The sequence below is a fragment of the Dermacentor andersoni genome, chromosome 2 (genome assembly GCF_023375885.2).
Source record: "Dermacentor andersoni chromosome 2, qqDerAnde1_hic_scaffold, whole genome shotgun sequence".
NCBI classification, from domain to species: Eukaryota; Metazoa; Arthropoda; class Arachnida; order Ixodida; family Ixodidae; genus Dermacentor; species Dermacentor andersoni.
The window spans coordinates 182,738,948-182,763,031 of record NC_092815.1 but is presented as its reverse complement, the minus strand read 5'-3'; the positions used below and the strand labels follow the sequence as shown (position 1 = coordinate 182,763,031).

The window sequence follows — 24,084 nt, the reverse complement described above, 5'->3', positions numbered from 1 at the left end:
AAAGGCCTCGAATTGTACTTGAAGAATCAAACAAGTATGTGCCTTTTGAACTTCCTCTGTCGTAATAGGTCCTTCGTATTTTTGGCCGGGGTGTCTGGCGTTGTGGAAAAATCGTAAAACCCAGGCTGTCACTCGAACCAGTCTAGAGAGGGAGCTATATTTCTGCAGAGGCAAGACAGATTCCTTTACAGTCACGTTGTGAACGCGAAGCGTTCTTCTTTCCTCCTCTGCGATGATCATGTCAGCGGCGCCTTCATGCCTTGGCCAGCAAGTAGGTGGCTTCGAAAGCCAAGCAGGTCCATTCCACCAAAGTGAGCTCGACTTGAGTGCCTGAGGTGTGACTCCCCTTGTCAAAAGGTCGGCGGGATTTTCGATCCCAGAACAGTGATTCCAGATGTCTGGGTCCGATCGCTGCTGAATTTCCAACACTCTGTTGGCGACAAAGGGTTTCCATTGTTGGGCGGGACCTCGAACCCAATGCAACGCAATAGATGAATCAGTCCACAGATACCATTTGGCTATTGGAAGGCTCAGTGACCGCTCCAAATATTCCCTCAGTCGAGCACCTATCACCATGCCCATCAATTCCAGTCTTGGAAGAGAAATTCTCTTAATTGGTGCTACTCGGGACTTTGAGAGGACCAGAGTAACCTTTGCTTCCTTGACCGCGGAGATGCGCAAATATGCAACTGCGCCGTAAGCTTTGGGGCTGGCATCTGTGAAGATGTGTACTTCCTTCCAGCTATCGTTGGGTAAGCTACCATATCGTCTTGACACTGTTATGTCCGTTAAATGGTGTAGCTGGGTGTGCCACTGCGTCCAAGCTGCTTTTACTTCTTCAGGCAGAGGGGCGTCCCACTCAATACCCAATTCCCACAGTGTTTGAAACATCAACTTGGTTGTAACTGTGACCGGAGAAATGAGACCAAGTGGGTCATATATACGAGCCGATGCTTGAAGTATGAATCGTTTGGTGTTGCTGTTTCGGTCTAGGAAATCTAAGATGGCCTCCATGGAAAATGCTAGGTGATCTCTGTCCTTATCCCATACAAGTCCGAGGACCCGTGAGACACCTGTTGTTGGACATTCCACGTAGCCAAGGGCGCACCCGGTTCCTTCGTCATTGAACAGCTGTTGCAGCTTCTTGGAATTTGAGTTCCACTTACGCAGTGTCATGCTTGCTCGATTCATGACATCTAGTGCCCCTCGGTAGAAATCTGTAGCCTCCTCCACTGTGTTCGCTCCGGTTATGAGGTCGTCCACGTAAAGGCTCTCGCTGATGGTTTTTCTTATTTGTGGATAATCTTCTGTCGTGGACAGATGGTGGCGCACGGTGGCTGCGAGGAGGAATGGACTACTTGTCACGCCAAAAGGGACACGAGTCATTCTCCAGACCTCAATAGGAGGCTCTGGGTCTTCCTTCGTTGGAAGATGTCCATACCAAAGAAATCGGAGGGCATCGCGATCAGCCGGTTGCACCGAAATTTGCAGAAATGCCTTTTCAATGTCTGCACTTAATCCAACACGATGAATTCTGAAGTTCAGCAAAACCTTAAGTAAATCTGGATTCAAGTTCGGTCCTGGTTCTAGGGCTTCGTTCAGAGATATACAACCTGCATCGTGAGAAGATGCGTCAAAGACTACTCTAATCTTGGTCGAAAGGCTGTCAGGTCTAAAAACTGCACGATGAGGCATGTAGTATAATCTGCTTACATCGTTGTTGCTTTCTTGGGATGGAACTCGTTCTGCGAACCCTTGTTCCAGGTACTGACGGATAGCCTCGTCATACTTAATCAGTGTCGCCTCATCTTTGATTAACTTCTTCGTGAGGTTAGCCAAGCGCTTCTTTGCAACAGCTTTGTTGTCGGCGAGTTGCATGTTCAAGGGTTTCCAGGGCAGTGCTACCTCATAGCGCTTGTCCATTTTCTCTACCGATGCCGAAAATGTGCTCATGACTTCCTCGCTTTCTTCGTTCGTTTGGGCACAAGAGTCGATGATTCCAATGCTCTCAAGTTCCCAGAACGATTTAAGCTCCTTGGACAAGCTGGTTGTGTCGGCGAACACTCCGGCACGAAGCACTGCCACGGTTGAACAGTAGGCAGCTGAGCTACTGCTGGGAATCGCTCCTTGTAGAGTCCAGCCAAATTCGGTCTTTACCGCAACTAGTGCGCCTTGCAGCTTCTTGACTTCACCACACACCAAACTCCAATAATAGTCAGCACCGATAAGAATGTCGATCCCGCTTCCCATCAAATGAGCTGGCGCAACAGTCATATCTGCCAGTTCATCCATGTCCGCTTGCACCTCTTTTAGGATGTCCTCAGGAACATGAAGCCGATCAGAGCAGATCTCAGGTATTTCCAGAGCTTCGATAGAGTGCTCTTTACGGTCGTATTGACTTCTTAGCCAAATTTTTACTCTTCTGCGCTTCTCTTTGATAATGTTTCCTGCTCCTCCGAATGGGTAGATTGTGATGTCCTCTTCACCTACAACCTCTAGTTGCAGTTCCCGTGAAAGTCTTTTAGTGACAAAGCTTCGTTGGCTACCTCCATCAAAGAGTAGACGAGTGAGCGCTCTTCTTCGTCCCTCTGCCCATACTTGAGCGGTTTGGAGCAGCACAGTTGGTACCTTTTCAGATTTCTTTTCTGCCCAAGAGTGCAACTCTGTGGCTTTATTCTCGGGTGGCTTCCATGTCGGGTCACACATCTGAGTCAGATGTCTTCTGCCACATTCCTTGCATTTTATTCTTTTGTTGCGGCATTCTCTTGAAGTGTGCCCTTTTATGCAGCATCGGAAGCACCGGCCAGCTGCAGTGAGCCTTTTCTTCTTTTCATCCAATGAGATCTTCGCCTGACAATTTTGAGTCGCATGATCTTTTGCAGCACAGAATGCACATGGATCGGACTGCTTCGAAGCACCCGCAGAAAAAAGAAAAGCTGCTGACCCTTTCTGAGGTTTGCTCTTTTCTTTCTCTCGATGTTTTGATTCTCTGGCTGCGAGATTACCAGGTTGCAGTGCCTTTTCCCGGCTCTCTACTTCTGTTTTAAGAAAAGCTTGCAAACTCTTGATGCTGATCGCGTCATCTTTGCTTGCAGCGGAAAGTCCCTTATGGTATCCGACAACAAGATCCGTTGGCAGCATTCGCAGGAGTGCGGAGGAGAGCAGGGCGCCGTAACTGTCTGTCTTGACTCCGAGCGCCGTGAGACCAGCGATATTGCGTTGCAGGTGGTCATAGAGTCGACGTAGGCCGATGTGCTCCTTTTCGTTCTGTACCGGTGGCAATTCGAGTAACTGAGTCAGGTGTTCTTGAATCAGCACGTCTCGTCGACCGAAGCGTTCTTTCAGAAGTTCGATGACAGTGGTGTAATTTGCCCCAGTCACTTGAATGCCGGCAATGGCCGCTGCGGCTTTTCCCGAAAGCACCGATCGCAAGTACAAAAACTTCTCTGCGTTGGAGAGGCCGTCGTTTCCGTGCACCGCTTGCTCGAACTGCTCCCAGAAGGACTGCCACTCCGTGGCGGCGCCGCTAAATCGTTGTAACTCGAGCTTCGGCAGTTTCACTTTGCACTTTGCCCCCGCCGGAGGGCCGTCGGTCCGCGCCCGCGTCGCCGCCATTTCTGCTTGTTTTGTTAGCAGGTCTTTTTCTGCTTCTTGGCGGAGTTTTGCCATGTGTGCGACGATACGGTCGTTGTATTCTATGGTCCGCACATAATTTAGCTCTGCGTCTTGGTCTTGTACTAAGGGCTCGATGGCGGCGTCCACCTCGTTTAGCTGTATTTGGAGGGCGCTAAGCCTCGCAGACAATATATTAAGAGCTCCTTCGTCTGCATGACTCTCCAAGAATAAGTCCGCTTCAGAAATCAGTTTAGTGACTTGAGCTCTCAATGCACTTCTTTTCAGTTTGAGCCGTTCCATCGTGGCATCAATGTTTAGAGTTCGCTTACCGCGATGGGGCTTGAGTCGTGGTGTCGGTTTCAGTTGGGTGTGGCGTCGTTAGGCCTTGTTGTTGAAGGCGCGCCTCGTCGACCGTTTTCTGCCCGAGGATCGTTGCTGGTCTTCCCCGAGCTCGTTGTGGTGTCGACGTCTGTTGACCTCGTTGCCTCAATGGTAAGTTCGATCGTTTCTCCCGGGTTTCGGCACCAAATATTTGAGGAAATTATGGTAGGTCAAAAAAGAACCGACTGCTTCGTTTGAGGTGAACAAAACAACTAAACTTTATTTCGATAGGGATGCCCGTTGCCGAGCGAGTTCGGAGGAGCACAGGGTTGCCCGTTGACGAAAGGAATGAGACTAAAGTTGGCAGTTTCTTCACTAAGCTCTACGAAACATCTACGACCACAGTTAAGATTAAATTGCACATGAATTGTCACGAGCATGTTATGTGCTTTACGCACTTTAGCTCTACGCGAACAAACAATTTGGAGAATCTAGACACTGCTTCTTACGTGTTCCGGTTGTAGTATGCATTTTATCAACAAGCTCATCAGTTGGGTGAGTTACATTTCTTCGTAAGTAATATCGCTGTGTAAGAAATTATTTCCAACAGAAACAGTTCACTTTTTCTCGCGTTCGTAAGAAGTATATTTGATGTTTACCGGCAACTGTCACTCGGGCAATGTACACGAAGAAAGGCTAAACTTAAAAAGCATGATCATCGTACGCTACAGAACGTTGTTTGCTCACACAACGTTTACGCCTTCGCAGATTACTGGAGAAAACATCGCTCGCTGGCGCACGGAAAAATTCAAGACAAAGAAGCTGGACAGGGAGCTGGGAACCCAAAAAAAGATCACATGGAAGGAACCGTAAGCGAACCTTTGCGTGTCTGCGTGAACACCAGGCTCGGTGCAGGCCGCATTTCCCCTTTCACTGCTTGCAACAAGTTATTCAAAAGCCGATTGTCGGCCAGCACGGTCGCTATTTCCTACAGTCTCCGACGTCTGGAGTGTCTTCGTCCTCAATCTTGTTGGTCTTCTAGGCCTGTTGGGTGCATCGCGTGCTGCGGCCAAGATGCGTGGCCTATCAGTCAATGCGAGTGTTACCCTCGTATTCATAAATGTCTTAGCTTGTTTAGAAAACTCAGAATACTTGAAATGCTAGAAAGATAAGTAAAAAAATGGCGCCATGACGATTAGACAAAGAGCTTTGTTCTAAACATTCCGCCATTTTCTTCGAGGCGTGACGTCGGCGCTACACTTATAATATCGCGTAGATGACCTCGTTTCACTCTCCTAACGGGACGCAAACTTGACCTTTTGGCTAACAAACTGAAAAAAGGCACTGAACCTATCTCTCCTGGTAAAGCAATACAGTTTTCCTCCTCAGTAAAAAAGAAGTCTCAGCTTCGCACAAAAGGCGAAGCATCGATTGCGATAGCAAACTAGTGGACAGCTATATGAAATTAGGATAGTAGTGTTATTTGCCATGATTATCATCATCATGATCGTCATCAGCATGGTTACTCCCACTGCAGGGCAAAGGCCTCTCCCATACTTCTCCAACTACCCCGTTCATGTACTAATTGTGGCCATGTCGTCCCTGCAAACTTCTTAATCTCATCCGCCCACCTAACTTTCTGCCGCGCCCTCCTACGTTTCCCTTCCCTTGGAATCCAGTCCGTAACCCTTAATGACCATCGGTTATCTTCCCTCCTCATTACTTGTCCTGCCCATGCCCATTTCTTTTCCTTGATTTCAACTAAGATGTCATTAACTCGCGTTTGTTCCCTTACCCAATCCGCTCGTATCCCTTAATGTTACACCCATCATTCTTCTTTCAATAGCTCGTTGCGTCGTCCTCTATTATTTGCCGTACAAACGTGTAAATACAGGCGCACTAACTAAACAAGCATGGTGTCACGCGTGCACAAGCAAACATGAAGACATCTGACTCGATGACAGTGGAAACTAGCGAAGTGGCATTCATGCTGTCTATCGCTTTAGTGAAAAGTGAGCGCCGCGAACACACAGCACTCGCAAAGCTACGAGCCGCCGACGCACCTAAACTCTGTCCCCAACGCAGATCGCTCTCAAGATAGCCGGCGGGAGACCGCGAGCAGCTGCCACCCGCTCAGCTGCCGCCGTAGTGGAACGCCACCCCAACTTCTCTCCCTTCCCCTCGGTCCTCGCGCTCGACGGGAGACGGCGCGCTTCCTGCCCGATTTCGTCTCTTTCGAGCGGGCGAGATTCAGCCGCGATCGTCGGCTCCCCTAGCAAGCCTTCACTCGCACATACAGCGTAGGGCGCGCGGCGTCGGTGCTATTGCCCTTAGCCTTTATACGATACCTCACGGCGACGCCGACAACGGAAATGCACTTGAAGTGTCCATAATCATTGGTCTCGGAATAATAAAGCACCCAGCTCAAAGCTTGCGATCACCCGCCGTGCTTGCTTAGTAACTATGGTGTTATGCTGGTAAGCACGAGGTCGCGGGATGGAATGCCAGCCGCGGCGGCCGCATATCGATGGGTGCGAAATTCGAAAACACCCGTCTACTTAGATTTAGGTGCACATTAAAGAACCCCACGGGGTCCAATTTTGCGGCGTCCCCCACTATAGCGTGCCTCATAATCAGATCGTGGTTTTGGCACGTAAATACCCATAATTTTTTTAAAGCTTACGAGTATTCCGTCAAAAGTGTCTGTCGCTTCCGTAGTCGGTTGCATTCAAGACGTCGTCTGGTTCATTGACAAGAATAGGCGTCGCCAAGAAGCGGAAGTAGTCAACGTATATTGGCGCCAACGTGCTTGTTTTCTGCTTTGAGACAGCATACGCGGCCGACCAATGGTAGTCAGCGCGCGTTCTAGGCCGCGTTATCGCTATCTCGTGAAATACAAGTGACTCAGCCCTACTCAGCTGGCTGAGAAGCGGCCGACGCGCTTGGGCGACGGAAGCGCCAGTGCTGCCATCTCTCGTTCACTTTGCTGCTGACTCGCGCCACATGAGGCAGTTCAAGGCGCCCCCTTGCCTAAATTTCCTTTCATGAATTACAAGGCCGCCGTTCATTGCCATGCCATCTGATCTTGATTGCGATAGGAACGCAACAGTGAACAGTGCAAAATGTCGCAGGTTTGTAATGTCCAACTAATAATATTTTAAATGTACGCGTATGTCTAAAAATAAGGTGGCCCAAAAGACAAATTTCAACACCACCCGAGTGCGACACAAATGCTGTGATGATGCGTTATCATGATTAATCACAGAGCATTCTCTGAATACTGGCGTAATGTTTCTTCTACTGGCCGTTCTCGTACAAGCTGCGATCAACGCACAGATTAAATTACACAACGCCTCCGCATGTACTACACAGTCAGTGCCCATAGTATTGACGCCAGCGTAACTTTACGATTCCCTCAACATGATGAGCTGAAGGACATCTCGCCTCATTTACCATGGACACTTCTCAGCTGCTACAAATAATCAGACGTCGTCATGCCGCCCAATGCAATGTCATCCAGCAAGGCGAATGCTGCGTAGAGGCGCGGCTGAACTGCACCTCATACATCACGCGCCTCTCACCATTCAGCTCTCGGCGATATGTTCACCCCATTCCCGCGTAGGCCTAGAAACCATCCACTCCGAAGGAATTTTTTCACTACTACTATATAACTTCGTGCGAAAAATTCGCCCTATACGACTCTTAATGCGGATACCTAATAATACAAATGGAGGCATGCAAGATTTTGTGCCATATCATAGAATGTTGCAGCTTGATGAGGCGTTAGCGCAAGGAATACATCCAGCCCATCAACTGCTACGTCATGTTCTAGGAAATGGAGGAAAAGGGGTTTATTGGCTTAGTTACACGGCTGCAGTGCGGATGCCCAGTCCACGCGGGAGCAAGTTCAGGACGATCAGGACGCTCTTTCCACTGCTCGAAAAGTATTCGCATTTCATACCATCGTCTTCCCTAGGCAAGTCAACTAGGGAATCTGAAAAGTGACCAGCATCAAATCACAATCGTCGAATCCGTTGCGATACCACGCCCATGCTTGCAACACAACGCAGTAACCCCGCCTCCGAAGCCCGATGCAACCGGCGAATGCAACGTCGCCGTCGTTGTTTGGTAGCATTGAATGGGACCCCCCTTAGTGTGGGGTTGGTGGCCTTTCGTGGACCACCACGTTGCGTTGACCTCTGGATAGACGCTGATGGATGGGTGGTGGTTTTGCCTCGTGGCAAACGCCTAACTGCGAATCCTAGCTCGCCGTCGTTGTTTGATAGCATTAGACTCCCCCCCCCCCCTCCCCCACCTCCTTCATCCTTAGCTCAGGCTGCCAGGTAATGATGCGGTAATGGCGCTTTTTGGGTTGTGACCCGTCAAGAGTCGCTGTCCACTCTGCGTTGACGTCTGGATAGGCGCTGATGGATGGGCCTTTGTTGACCTTCTGAGAAACGTGCAGTTAACGTCTTTGTGGTATTGAGTTGTAACAAGCGCCTGCACAACGAACATGGATAGAATAAAACAGTTGTGATTGATTCACCATGGTTCTGGCAAACTTAAGCTGCTGGGATATCTTATAACGTCGTGATCCCTAACAATGCTCGATACTGTACGTCACATCAGAACATTTCATAAATTAAAGAAAGAAAAATATTCGTCTTCCCAAGAAGCTGACGTCCCAGGCAAATGTCGAATCAGACAAAAAAGTGCGCACAATGAATTCAGGTGACAAGTGACTTGCGTCTATAGAAAACATACATTCTCTTAGGCCACGTGCGCTGTAAGCAGCGAAGTGTTCAGAAAAGCCTCCCATGATCAACCCTCATGCACAAACCATCAAACTTTCATGTAGGAATATGTAGAGCAAAACCTCAACGTCTTGATAGCCAGTAAAAATGAACGGCGAATGTAAAAATTAGTTTTCTTCCTACAAATTTTTTTATTTCGCACTGAACTGACAAACGTCTGCGATCCTGCGTGTGGAACTCGTGTCCTCGCATTGCCATGCCTCTCTTGCTTGCTTGTCAACTGTGGCGGTGATAATTTACGTTGTGGGAACGTTCCTTGCTTCAATGGCACAGCAAGGTGTCTGATAATTTGCAAGCCTACTGCCGTACAAAAGCCTCGAGGTCACAGCGAAGTGCCTGGTGTAGGAGTCGAGGGGGACTTCGAGATGAAAAAACTTGGGAGGTTTATTCACATTATTTACAGTGAGCGTCAATTAACAGTAGTAAATTCATTACGGGCCGGCAGCAACTCGGACGCTGCGGCCCGTCGCAAGAAGCTCGAAAGAGATGAATCAGGGAATGCTCTAGGAATGCTGCGGAATGCTCCCCTGCTGCTCCCGGTCTTCGTCTTTTAAGCCCTTTGGTGTCTTGGCTTAAAACGACGTTCGGCCAATGGGCGAGCCCGCTCAGATGACGCCATTTTCGGCCAATGGTAGGCGCCCGTGCGATGGTGTCATACCCGGTGAAGAGAGTCGCCGCTTGGTCCCCCTGCGGTCTTGCCTTGCTGATTTGAAACTCGCCGTCACAATAGCCAGGTGGGGCCGATGGCGGACCAAGGCGGGCAGAATTTCACGGTGTCTTACTTCTCCCTGCGGTCTTGCCTCGCTGACTTGCAACGCGTCGGCACAATGGGCGCATGGGGGCTACCCTGCCAGGCCTTCCCGGTACATCACAGCCGTCTTGCTTCGGGACCCACTTTACTTGCAACAGTGCCGGGCTATCCCCTCGCTTTCTGGAAGAGTCAAGCATTGAATAGCTCCACCGGCGGCGTACGAAGTGGGGGCATTCAACTTGTTTGCACGTGCGCGCCTCTGGAATGTGGCATCCCTGCTTCTGCGCTTCTCAATTAGCTGTGGTGCGATTCGATGTGGTCTGGTGAAGTCGAAGGGGGCTCAGAAAAAGGTCCCGTATCTAACACTGGTCATTGGCAAACTTATTTGAGTACAAAAGCGTGATCGTTGTGAGCAGTCTGGAATGAGAACACACGAATGGGGCTGTAACAAAATTGGAAAATTTCATGGCTGTGCCACTATTGCGAAAGCCACAAGGCCTTGATGGATGGAATATAACATGAATATTAGAGGTCCTAACGGCCTAACAAGTACGGAAGGTAATAATTTGTGGAGTAGAACAGAGCTGCTACATCGGGTTGTGCTTGGTCGCGAGTATGCTCTACAGGCAGCGTTTGTTTTGGAAATGTCTGCGCCAAACATTGCTCCAAATTTAACAGCAGCGTAGCCTTGGCTGGCTGTACTGTGACACACCACCCAATATGTTCTCTTGCGCCGTTTACAAACACAGGCCCTGGAAGGTTTCTCGTCATACCCTCGCAAAGAGCCCGCCAAGCTTATCCATCGCGAAAGAAAGTGGCTAACAACATTATCGTTTCAGTTTCAGTTTCAGTTTATTGATGCGCTTGAAATGTTTTACACAAAATAATGCAGAAATACAGAAATAATGCGCCTATACAGAAGCTCGCAGGCGTTTTGCAGCTCATAGTAATTTTATAAATAATTCTATTCTAAAATACTCGAGAAATTGTACATGAGCGCAGGCAAGGCGCAGCGCTTGATTCTTTGGTGCGAAAACGCAAAGCGACGCGTCCCGCGCGATGCACTCACTACAAAACACGACATTCTGTGGACCCCTAAGACAGGAGATGACATTTTTTTTCTTCGAGGAGCAAGCAGGTGCGAGTGCACTTTCCTGAAACTCATCGCGCAGACCTCGGCCGTAGAGGCACGCAGTTATCCGGAAAAGTTACTTGAAGGTAGTTCTTGCGTTAGTGTCTAAAAGAGATGCGCATCTGTGGCGGTGCAGCCGGTGTTGGAATAACATAGATGTGCCACTTTGTTTTTGTGGCTTCACAAGGATTTGTGACTATGTTTCTTGTTCCTTCTTGGACAAGGTATTGCATTCGAAAATACAACAATTCGCGATGATTACGCATATGCACAGCAGGGTCTTGCTGTATTTGGTAATCACTGCTTGGTAAAGCGTAACGGATAACGCCGCTAAAAGATATGATGAATGCACGAGCACGCAAATTGGACAACTCCATGTACATACAAACCATCATTCCCATGGCATTTGAGACATCGCAAAGCCAGAGCTAAATCTAGGATTTTTTTTTTGTAGTAATCTCTATGTCGAGGCAGGGCTACGCAGTAGCCTAATAAAGTGCTGTACTGTGCGAGTTCTGTCCGCGTTTTTGTCTTCGTGCACACTAAACATTCTCGCACCTTTATGGGTCGCATAAAGGGTGTTTGGTTGTTCCAAGGCAAACACCCTCACGTTGAAGCTGAAAGACAGAATTCTTTTTAGGGCCCAACGAAATGCCTTGTTTGCCGATTGGCGATTTTCTCAGGCAAGTATATAGTTAGAATAACTGCAATAGACGACCGAAAAGAGAATTCAATACACTTTCAAAGCGATCGTTGTCAAAATCTCTTCTCAGGTATTTCTGTGCGTCCAAGGTTGTCAGAATTTTCAGCACAACATTCATTTGGGCTAGATGGTGCATACTTGAATAATACTTGAACAATACCTTATTGAAGTATTGTCAGAATTATTAGACTGGTTTCAACTACGCCTATTCTGATATCGCGTCTAGTTAAAGGGTCACTAAAGCAAAACGATAAATCAATTTCTACTGATATAGCATTCTATTAGAACTATGTTGTCGTTAATTATACAATTATGTCATTTGTTAAAAGATAAAGTGAAACTCACAGCTTCATATTTTTTAAGTTTCGCGCCGAAACACCAAAGGCGGCACGTTAGTGTGACGTCACGTATTTTGAATTATTTCGTGTTTTGGGACGCGTTGACTCAGTAAAAGTTCGCGAAGCTTGTCATATTCAGTCTTTGGCTCCTTTAGGGCACAATGTAGTCAGTCTTTACCGCTAAGAGATTAACTGGAACCTAGCAGACGCTGTCACACTCTATGACGTCACAGCGGCGAGCTGGTGCGGCAATTTCAAGGTGGCGTCGCCACCCGTCTATTGCGTTTCTCGTTTTTCCTTTTTTTTTTCTACCTACCAAGCGGGTTCTCTCGGTAGAAATGGAGTTTTAGGTACTGTGCAAGAGTGATTCGCGGATTCAGAAGAAATGATTTTGCTCTTCAGTGTCCTTTTAAAGCTCGTTGTCGTTCGCTATAAATAATTTTTAAAGCCCTAATATTAGGGGGCGCTGCCCGTGTGAGTGGCGAACACCTTTAAGAGTGTAACACATTTGTTGAGTGTGTGTGAATGTGAATTCCTGCGCAGGTTCGCTAATATGGGTAGGCAGTAACAGACGGCATACATGGAGGGGATACGCACAAACTCCTGGCCGGCTGCTGCACTATAGAGCTAAACATTACGGTTGCTTTCGGCAGGACGAACGATACCACGCCATTCGCCAAGGACGCCACGACGAGCGCCGTAGATGCTCGCGCACCCGCTGCTGTCGCCGTTGCCTGGCTGAACACGACCCATGGTACGCACATGCCTCTGCTGGGTCGAGGTGCCTCGAATTTTGGAAAAGTATTAAGCCAATCGAGTCAGCTGCGTAGCTCAGCCTAGACCCATCGTATCTCACGGTTGGCGATCATAGCGCGCACACCGTGGTGCGCCTTTCAGCCGCGATATGGCAGTGTAGTTATTCGCCCGGTGCAGAATGAACGCACTGACGTGTCTGAAATGTGCTCCGTTTAAAGGTGAGCCTCCCTATATGTTTCCAATGCTAGCCCAGCCTTATATGTGCATGTCAATGTTTCGCGTACATGTCTACATGTCTGTAGATAAGAATGCCTCAGCGCTGTAAGCCCCCTCCCCACTTCCTCCCGCCAAAAACATTTTTCCTTTCTTTATTCTTTTCATAAAAACATTTGATGAGCTTAGGGAAGAAAGCAGCAAGACCGGCTTGAAGGAACCGTAACCCCCGATAATGTGGAGTTTTCATAAATATTCACCGAGTCACACTGTTACATAACATTTTATAACTAAGGTGTCGCGTTATCAGAAAAAAGCAACACTAAATGTGGTGCTTTCAGTGTTTTTAAGTTTTATGCTTAACAGAAATAAATAGTAACATGCAATCACCAAATAATGAAGGAACACACTCGTGAATCTTTGTACACTGTGCACACAAATTGAAACTAAAATTCCAGGCAACTCTGAAAAGACCACCATTCGAGTGATGAAAAGAACTATGCATAATGTCTAAATAAACTGGAACAAAATAATAATAAATGAAAGAATACATCAAAGCAAAAACAATCTATCTACAACCGGTTTAAATCAGAATAGAGTTAACGTCACTGGATATATATATATATCGATAACCAATTCGCTGTATTTCTTATGAAACCTTGGTAGAGTGCTCTTAAGTATTTGCAGACTAAATTGCAGGGGCTGTCAGTTCTCGGACACCCTCCTGTTAAGCCAGCGTCATATGCCGATGCACGCACACGCATACCTCTCGCGTGAAATTCGTTACTGTGATCGCTGAACTCGTCACATTGCACTATATCGTAAATAATTGTAGGCATCACAACGCGGAAAGAGATGTTACTAAGGAAGCCCCTTGACATCTCTGTTGTAGTTTGGCCTTTCTCACGTGACCGTTTCGGCAGGTGGCTCTTGTACCATTTTGTCAGCGCTGTCTGAGCCATCGTCAAAGTGAATATAGCAGAGTGCGTATTCAAAATTAGTACTGCTGTTATATCATACCGCCGCGGTGATTATCTCGAGTGACTGAGGCCTGAACATCGGTCGGCGTGAAAATGTTTATCCAAAAACAACTGTCAGTTTCGCCATAAGGGCGGAGCAATGAATGCGATAACAACATGTTAACATACTACAGGAAGTGTAAGACTCGCTTGTGTAATGGCAGCATGAATTAAAGTAAAACGCATGCGCTGTGGGTATAATGATTCAGTGGGCTGCCATTCTCAAATTTCCGAGGAATAATTTTGTAAAGAATGTAATACCTGGTGTGAGCAACTTGTGAGTAATAGAATCGTGTGGCAATATAACCGGCATACAGCGCATGTCATTTAAGCCAGACATGGCATATAGCATAAATATCCCTCAATTTATACGGGACCTCACGGGCGACGATGAGTGCGAAAATTTTGTTGGAGTGTCCATATAGTTAATATCACAATAAAAAGTTCATTCTACTTAATGATACTGATTAAACAGCAAAAAGTACGTTAAGTGCACCGCTATGTACACTTGTATAAGGAAATTTTGCTTATTTAACGTCGTCTTGAAAGAAGTTGCGCTTTGGCTAGTTGATTGATACTTGGCGAAGCCTTCCATTGTAGCGTAAGTAAAACACTGCAGACACAAAGGCGAAAAGACTGGACACCACAGGCGCTTATGTTCTGTGTAGAAATCATATGAAAAAAAATGCCGGTAGCATATCCGTTACTGACGCTCTGCGTAGCTTAACGCCGTAGGCGTAATGGGCTATATTACTGCCCTAATTAAGCTGTATCGAATGTGCACTGAAGCGATTGCTGTACGTAATCTCAGTAGAGTATTGCGCAAACCACTGTTAAGGGGAACAAAGAAGTGTTAAGCTCGCGCATGGGAGCACATGCGTTTGCCCTCTCGCAAATGAACAGTCGCTTGGTCTTGCAGTAGATGAGTTATTGGCCCAAGCAAGTGCCTGGGCCAATAGCTTACTTGCTGCTACGCTCACCTGCGGTGGGGAATTGGAGTAGCTTGAGCCGTCGCTATAGAGCGCTAGCAAAGGGAGAGAGCGCCACAAGAGCTCGTTTCCTGCGCCAGTGAGAATCAGTGTACGTCATCGAACTCTAAGGAGGGAAAAAGAAGCAGTTCCCGGCAACTTCGGCGTGAGATGTTTCCCAAATCGTCCATGCAGCTGAAGTCGTGGTGACTGCCGAGGACACAGAGCCCCTGTACGTGAACCCCTCCATGATGGCGTGCTACGGAATCCATCTCAACTCGGAGTGGTGGGAACTCATTGGCAAAGACATGGAGACGGTGAGAACAACTTTACTTCACGCATAAGAGCCGCATCACTGATGCTTGCAGGTGCGCCTCATGTATGGTGGCAAAAAAGGAAATAATGGCAATTAAACAGCTGAAACGCAGTTTTCCTTCGGTTGGGTATTGGTGTTACACTGGCGCGTGGCACGGCGTGTTGGCATACCGAACAGTTGAGCCAGCGTGGTTTCCATTTATTGGCGCCGTTTTGTGCCCAAGCGATCGGCGCTTCGCCACTAAAGCTTACTTTGGCGCAAGGTTACGGCCTTGCTTTGTATTCATTACGTGCGAGAAATTACCGTGACACCACGGCCGCCAAAACCTACGCTTGCATAAGTGACACGTGTGGGATCACACGTGTCACTTATGCAATTATGCAAGTGTAGCTTTTTTACAGTAGCTTAAGGCAATTTGGAAAACATGTAGCATGCGCAAAAAGTACTCCAAAAGTGCATAATTAACAAAACTGGTATACTGAGGCAGTTCATCTTGTTGGATGTTTTTCTGTTGAACTTCAGCCGAGCTTGCGAAACATTAATTTTCGTAAGCACTGATACGGTAATCATGACGAAATGGCGCCTACGACTGTTCTAAATGAGAAACACGTGTACAACTGTTCGTTCCCAAGAACGAACAATTGTAGCGAAGTATTATTTTTCTAGATACATTCACCTCGCACTCTGAGCCTGGAATGTCGACGCGATCACGAGCTTCACCTGTTCGCTCGTTCCTACGAACGAACAGTTGTACCGTAAGTTTGTTTGTTCTTGTTTGTTGTTTCTAAATATTTGCCTAAGCATTCTGAGCCGGGAATGTTGGCGCAAAGGCGCGCCAAAGAACGATGCAACTTGTTGCGCATTGCACGCCTACATCAAATCGAAAAGGAGATGCTTTCAGAGTGGCACTCAGTAATTGTGAAACGAGTAAACCACGCCGCAATGAGCTGCGTTACTGTGGCACGTCTGTATTATGCAAGTGAAACTTGTTTCCGTAGCCTTAGGCCACTGAAGCTTGTTTCAATAGCCTTAGGCCACTTGGAAAACGCGTGGCTCAGGGGCATTTTCATGTGAGAGTGAGAAATCAGCCGCGCTGAGGACATCATTTCGGGAGAAATAGGTGGAAACGTCAGGCTTGCGTTAAGAGGAAATGCTTACACGCCGTAATATCTTACCAAACACAAATGTATCGGTTCGAGCTAATGATCACTGCTACATTTTCAGACACCACCAGATGCCATCAACGCTTGGTACCTTCTGGGTGAGGCGGAAAAGCAGTTCGCAACAATGTAAGTGATATACTGAGTTGCTATTGTAGTTACGCCAATCCGTTTAACTACAACGGCGCTCTCCGCTTCACACCATTCTCTCAAAATATTTCCTGGGCAACTCCAGGATAAGCGTTGTATTCCTTGAGAATTAGGAATGCGTGCCAGAGGGCGAGGTGCTATCATCGAAAATAACGATAAAGGCATTTTTTCTCTCTGATGCATGCAACCCAGCTTAAATCATTGAACGCGTTTTACTAAAGTGTAAATCCTCTGAGAAATGAAAAAAAAGCTAGGATGGAGCGTTAGCCCACGCTGCCAGTATTTGCGAGCCAACTCTCCGTGAAAGCGCCATCGCCGCTTCCTCTCTTTTTCCGTTTCCCCATAAATGTCGGCCTAACAAGTGGCCATGCGCTCGCAGAGCGCCCCCGATAGGTTTCCTTCGTGTGCTTCGATAACGAGCCTGGGCACCTTTTCTTCCGCTATGCTCGGACGAGTTCAGTCGCTTCTTGCAACGCGTGCGCCTATCTTCGCCTCATAACGTGTGTGGCAGCAGCGCGCTGCCATCGGCGGCTGTGGTCTTTTAGGAAGAGTGCGCGCTGAGATAGCCGAGAAAGACGGTGCGACACGTTATCATCGTGACGTGGTGAGGGGTTGGGCCGAGTTTTTTCGCATTTGGCTGTATCGCGTCAAGCTTCGTACTAATCTTTCTTTATTTTTTTATCCATGTGTATATCTCTAGTCCCCAAGCAGACGAGGCAAGCAACAGAGATCCCACATGCCCTATAGGATCGCCTAATATCGCCACGTAAAAATTTAACGCGTAAAACTTCGGTACTAGGCTGCCGAACTAGTGGAGCTTTGACAACTATACCAACTGACACCTGTCACCACTTTGATACGAAGAGGCAGCCTCTGAATATTCTAGCTACCTAGATTTTGTTTCCCTGATGTGCCACACAACGCCACCAGCGCTCATGAGTCTCACACAACTGCTAGCTGGCTCACGTGAACAAAAAGGTTTAAATTGCGCACTTCGGTTAAACATCTCGTCACAAGATAAGCATACCTGCTGCATATGTGTAACAAGTATGTAACTGTTATGTGTGTAACTGTTATGTGCCGGCATATGCGTAATGGCTATAGCGTATATGGTAAGCTAAAGATTTACTACCGCGTCCCACACAGTATCAGCGTAAAATCGCCTCGTCTCTCCCATTTGCTCGCGCCTTGAAGGCACCGACAAATCATATTTACGCTGCTCATTTTCTTTTGAACGCAGCAGGAAGCTTACCGGTCAGAATGTCAAATACTACGGTGATAACAAGGATACCGTCGTAAAACATGTTTAATCGGACTTTCTTCCACCGGAAATAGCGGTCACGTTGATGCATCCATGTGCTTGAAACGGCGAGGGGTAAATGCGATAGCGATTGTACGCCAAAACGGTCGGGAAGCAGACAAATACGGCCCTGCCTGTTAGAAATACACGTTATTTATCAATAATAGCCGGGTGCTTTCTTGGTTCCCTCTTTTAGTGAAACTATGCTTTTTTTCTTCGTCCTTCCTTACCCAAGGCAAGCCAAGATTTATAACGTCAAACTACGTCTTTACTACAGTGGACTATATTTCTTACACGTCGCGCGCAGTTCAATGCGTTGCCGTTCTTACGCAGGTCGTCTCTTGAGAACATCAGTCGGGGGGGAGCGAAAATATTGTGAGCTTGAATGCGTCGTCAACGTGATGTGCGCCGTCATGCAATGAGGAACGCCACGACTCCGCTGTTTCACTCGTTCCCGCGAAGGTAGCGACACTTGAGAGCAATAACATTGATTGGACCATAATGTACATAAAATAGAGCCCAAATGCCTGCAAAATACAGAGATTGCAACTAGAAACAAGACGTATGATGAACTCAACATCAATCGACTTAGATACAGCCGACACTAAAAGCTGCGGCCGCGTATATAGTGGAAATTCATGCCGATATAGCATCACATTTATGGCGCAAGGCGTCGTGACGTGTCATGTCTCTCGACTTTCTACGCCAATTGTAAGTTATAACTCCTGCTTAGCAACAAACAGCGTGCTCTATTATATCGCTGTAACTCGTGGCATTTTTTATTCCAACCAATATTTCGGGACACTTTCCATGCGTTTGTCAGTGTCTTCAACTTTTTCTACAGTACCGCTCAGTGTAAGGACCGGCAAAAATGTTGATACACTCGATAACTATGCGACTTGAAAGTGATGCTGATGGGGAGGCAAGATCAATCGAAAATACAGACACACACCGGTTTTGCCATTGTTTTTGTCCTGTCAAACCTCGTTCTGTCGCACAAGAATACAAAAGTATTCATTAGTAACTTGGCTTTACAATAACACATGATTTTACATGGGATTTTCGTGTTACTAGCATTACACCAGCCGCACTAATATACCGCTTCTTTATTAACAGACGTCTTAGGCAGGCACTACTTAAAAAAAAAACTGACAGCGCACATAACATTCGTCAAGTCTACTCCGGAATACGTTAACGCAATTTGATTTCCCTACTTTGAGCCACTGATAAAGAAAGTAGAGGATCTGCAGAGAAAGAGACACAAACATACTGTTACGTTTCGCCTACGACGCGCTGTATAGCCGGCGCGGATGCAACGGACGCCAGGGCTTCGTTCAAAGCGGCGGACATTTTGGCCCGTTCGGAGCTGCCGCAAAGCGTCCCCGCCAAACGCATCCAGGCGTGTTTCAGTGCCACGTGTCTTCGTGTGTGCGTGTGTGTGTGTGTGCCCACGCTTGTCAAAGCGCGGCAGCCGGGGAGAGGAGCTCCCCAAGTGTGAAGCGAGGAGGTCTGACCGGCGCCGGCTTGGCGGATGCGTCACTACACTCGTCTCAACGTGTCTCTCAGCCTGTCCGTGCCCCGCCGTCACGTGGTCTCGTCACGAGGCCTTCCTCTTGCCCTCAACTCCGAGAGTATAAGAGCAGCTGCCCCCGGACGCCAAGAGAGAGGCTCAGATTTCTCCCGTTGAGTTACGTGCTCTCCCGTCTCTCCACTTCGGTCGACCTGACCGCCCGCTCTTTTGCGATGCTAGAATAAACAAGTTGTTCTGTTACCAGTCGACTCATGCTTTGCCGGGACCTTCGGATGCTTCCAGTTGTGCCCCAGGCCGCCAGGCCAACGCTACCCTTGGGGCTTGCGACCCATTTGCAATAACGGGCGTCAGCACTGAGGTTCCAACAATACACAAACTTTAATGATGTGCAGAGAAAAGCAGTGGTGACCATATGCAATAAACACAGATCAACAGATTCCTTCACAGCATTACTGTACCAGGCAGGAATTTTTACCCTTCACAATAGAGGCGAGCTAGCATGCCTTAAAGCTATGCACCAACTTTTATCTATTCATTCAAACATTTACACTTCGAAATACTAAAATATATCCAAAATTATACTGACACGTCATAAGCACTCCCTAACTTTAATTACCATTCCACACGAACTGTTTTCAGTTCTCATTTTCCCCACAGATAATCCGCGATTGGAATAATTTGAGCGAAAATACCACTCGTAGTACGGCATTCGATGGTTTCGCAGCGTTTCTTGAGCGTGAGTCGGTATACATCACAATTGTAAACACTTTCTTTCATTAGACATTTCTCTTGTCAAATTCTTGTTTCATATTCCCACTGATATTGTATTCAAGATTCTATTGAATGAATAATACTTCACCCTATTTAGACAAGGCTTGCCTCTCGAGTTTTCCAGCATAAGCTATTATATTGAACTAACTGTTCATACTCTGTACATATATTTTTTATCTCTCTGAAATCATTAGTATGTGTAGTTTTCTGGCTGTTCTGTTTCTTCATTAATGCAAACTATTTACTTTCTACTTATGTGGATTGTCCTAGCCTTATATTGTGCGCATTTTATTTATCTTCTTTCATTTTTTTTTAACTTTGGCACATTGACGGTGCCCATTGATTATCCTACGAAGGTGCTCTTAGTGTTACGGTCTGTTATGGGGACTGAAAGTACTGACAAATAAATAAAGAAATGTGTCGTAAAAAATAGGCGACTCCCTGAAGCGCCGCAAACAAGTCCAGCTTAGACGCTAGCTTGATCAATGCTATGATCTATCCTCAACGTCTAGTTTCACGTATAGTTTAAGCAGGCGCACATAGCGGATGAAATGGCAGAAAATAAACTTTCATCAGATGTACTTTCATATTTTTAGGAGGCAGTGTAGTGGCCCTATGCATGGTTCTTGAATGCCACTGTACAAGTCTTGCTCGACAAGTCCTGACAGTGCCATTGATTTTAGTTAGCATATTATTTACATTCTTACGTCCCTAATCAGCACAGTTTTCTTGCATTTAACTTTGGTTCTAACATTTTGTGACGGTCAGTGTCAACAGTATTAAAGAGTTGCATCATTCAAAACGACCTTAAAAACTAAACATTTCTATGCAAGATCAGTAGACCCATTTCAGTTTTTGCCCGAAACTAAATTCAGATACTTTGAAATAATCCGATGATTCTTTTAGTGGAAACCAACCTTCAAAAATCTTACGAGGGATCTCAGTCTCTGTTGCATTATCTGCATTTGTTTAACAGGCGAACATAATTCGCACGATAAATCACCGTGTGATGTTAAGACATTAGCAATGCTCCGCTAATAAACCTACAAATTATTCACTTTAAGCAAGTGTCATAATAGCCGAATTGAAGGCGAGTAGTAATGAAGCAGTAACGAAGCATAGGTGTTGCGATTAAGGACTGCTTCGAGACATACGTTTCGAAATCATGAAGGGAAATTCACTGATCTTTGAGTCAACCCTTGCCGCCGCTTCATTTTTTCCAGAGGCCTAAGTGTTAACTGCAAGACCAACACGTTTCGACACAGATTCCGTAGAGGCACTTCTCGAAATTCGTGCTAAGCACAGCACTCCTAGATCTATGAGACCTAGTTATTACCCGTCGTGGCGGTGTAGTGGCATTGGTGCTGCAGTGCTGAGCCTGATGGCGCGGGTTTAAATCCCGGCCACGACAATCGCATTTCGATGGGGGCGAAATGCGCCCGTGTACCGTGCCTTGCCAATGGTGCACGTCAAAAACCCCTGGCGGTCAAAATTAATTAGGAGTCCCAATTATGGCATGCCTCATAATCATATTGTGGTTTTGAAACGTATGAGCTCGGAACTTCAATTTTCGCAGCTCTGATTCCGCACTTAAGACGTGTGCCCAAAAGTCAATAATTGAACACCGATAACAAAACGCGATTAATCGTAAAAATATTGCCCGCCTTTTCAATGTATCTGGTAATATATCCTGTGATAAAAATAGTAAATTCGTTCTCCGTACAGTGTTATAGAATCAACGCCATCACTTTCACAGGTCAATTCAGAAATACTTTGAATATGGGATTTGTAGAAAATGTCGGGAAGTAGATTGCTTTGAGGGGCATACCCAACAGATCACGCTGACATTCCGAGTGTTCTTTTTTTTTTCAAAGTAAACACGCCTCCAAAAGAGAGAGAGATAATATTTAATGGCAGAAAGGTGGAGACGTCGGCCTGAGTCCAAAATTATTTAATGGTCCACAATAGTGAAACGAAGAGAGCTTTTCTAATGCGATAAATCAAACGTTTATCTTTGATTCCATCACGAAAAAAAAAATCTTTAATGCTGGAAGTTCGTTCGTTGTGTGGATCGCGGAGAGATGGCGCCAGAATAGTTCAGAATGGTTTTCAGTGGGGATGTTTGTGGCGTAAGGACGTGTTTTTCCAGGGCTCCGCGGCGGCGATGAAGACAAGTTTTTTGTGGATGCTTGGAGCAGCTTCTGTTTTTGATTTGTTGATTTTTTAGCCTTTAAATAATAATTACCTAGCTTTCTTTTTTCTCTTCTTTTCCTATGCGCGGGTAGGTTTGGTATATATTTGGTTTTGCAGGATAGTCGGAGCGTCCTTTCGCGCCACGTGCTTCAGCACGTGCAACCGTTTGGGACGCTAAATCTTTATAGCCTTTAAATAGTAGTTTGGAAGTGGCAAGACTAATAGCTATTTTTGGTTTTACTGTGTGTGCTTTGGCGTCGGGAATATTGCTTTGGTAGAAAAGTGGCAGCGTGGCCGCGTGCATGGTTGTGCACGTGCGAACACGTGTCATACCTTAGGTCTGTGCGTCATACTTACTTCTAAAACATGGGTCATAATTATTTTGCGGTTTTTTAAGGATTTAGATACAGTGCGCATCGGCTTATGGGCTTTTGCTATAAGGCACGTGCTCTGGAAGCTTCGGTGTTTGCATTAGAAAAAGCTAAGTAAAATGCATGGCAAGAAATACGGCAAAGCGCGCACTGTGCGGTGGGTCCCTCAAGGTAGACGAGGGGAAGGATGAGCAGGGAGAAGAAATCGAGTCGATCGGCACACACTGTGATGTCGATGCTAGGCTAAAGAATATTGAGGATTTCTAGTACGAGCTTGTGAAACACACGTCGGAGAGCTCAAAAATGAGCTAAATATGGAGCGTAATGCACCGAAGGCGATGGAAAAAAAGACTTCAAGTGGCCGAGGAAAAGCTGAACAGGGCCGCCATGGTGAACGAGATTGGTCGGGACCATGGAACGCAGTCTCCCGACGTGACAGGACAGGAAGTGCCAGCAAAAGCACTTGGAATGCGTGCAACGTGAGGAGGGCGTAGCTGGAAAGAACTGCACCCACCTTGCGGCTGCCATGAAGAAAAAACAGGCACGCCGTGGTCAAAACCGTTTGTCAAATCCGAATCACACGAAAAAGAATAACAAATGGAAGCAAGGAGAGGCCTCGGCAGTAGGACAGTGTGAAAGGGCGATTATCGCTGGTAACTCAAACTTGGCTAGGTGCTCAGAAGCAGTTGTGGAGAGGGCTACGCGATAGAAGAGTGGCGGTAGGGACAATTCCAGGGCGGACACTCGGTTCTGTCATGGAGGGAGCAAAAGCTAAGCTGGTGGAAAATGCCCACTTGCGCAACCTTGTCATAGTAGCAGGTAAGCTAACTGACGTCCTAAACAGGAAAGGGACAGGACTTGCGCGAGCTGTCCCCACAGGGGCAGGTCGTGGTGTGCACGGTGCCAAAGGTGCCTGTACGTGACAGTAACGTATAAAGAGCCTGGCTGCTAATGAGGCTATATGGACAATCAGCCGAGAGAAAGGTTTCGAGGTTCTCGAAGTAAACAGGGAAGAGACAAGGTGTGGATATTTTGAACGAGACGTGATCCACTTCAATTACAGGCTTGGATGAGAAGTACCTGGCGACTTGCCGGTTGCGCTGTTGCCTTTTAGGGGCCCCACGGGCGCTCAGGAGGCCAGTGCAGCTAGTAATGAAGAAGGACCCCTACGGAAGGACCTATTTATTTATTTGTGTATTTATTTATTTATTTACATTGCTTTACAGGCCCATCGAAGGCCATTGAGTAAGGGCGGCAACAGCAATTACATGACAAAAATAGCAAAGTGCAACATCGTTATACAATATTAATACGCAACGAAGTCAGGTTCTCACGGAATGTTTCACGATTGGAGATGGACGCAATGTTATACGGGAGACTGTTCCAATGTGCAATTGATCCTGGTAGTGGTGATGAGTTAAATGCCTGCGTTTGACCATGAATGCGCATGAATGTAAGGGTGTTGTGAATGCGATGAGATGTGTGCACAGGAGCATGAAGCGGCAAACAGTGAAAGTTATTACTATAAATGTGCCTGTGAAACAAACTTAAAAGCGATGACGCGGCGATCTTCTAATAACTGAACTCAAGGTCTTGTTTTATTCGGGTAATGCTCGAATGATAGTCGTAGTTGCCAGAGATGAATATGGCTGCCCTATTCTG

At 46.8% G+C, this 24,084-nt stretch overlaps 1 protein-coding gene across 1 annotated transcript in view; it reads left to right on the top strand.

Annotated features, from left to right (window-relative positions):
* The window catches only part of LOC126540846 (uncharacterized), a 97,723-nt gene that overhangs the window by 21,499 nt on the left and 52,140 nt on the right, over positions 1-24,084 (top strand). The window contains exons 7-10 of the mRNA XM_050187674.2: positions 4,705-4,805; positions 12,328-12,428; positions 14,826-14,947; positions 16,171-16,235. Coding sequence (XP_050043631.2) covers positions 4,705-4,805; positions 12,328-12,428; positions 14,826-14,947; positions 16,171-16,235 — 389 coding nt within the window. The remainder of the gene's footprint in view (positions 1-4,704; positions 4,806-12,327; positions 12,429-14,825; positions 14,948-16,170; positions 16,236-24,084) is intronic.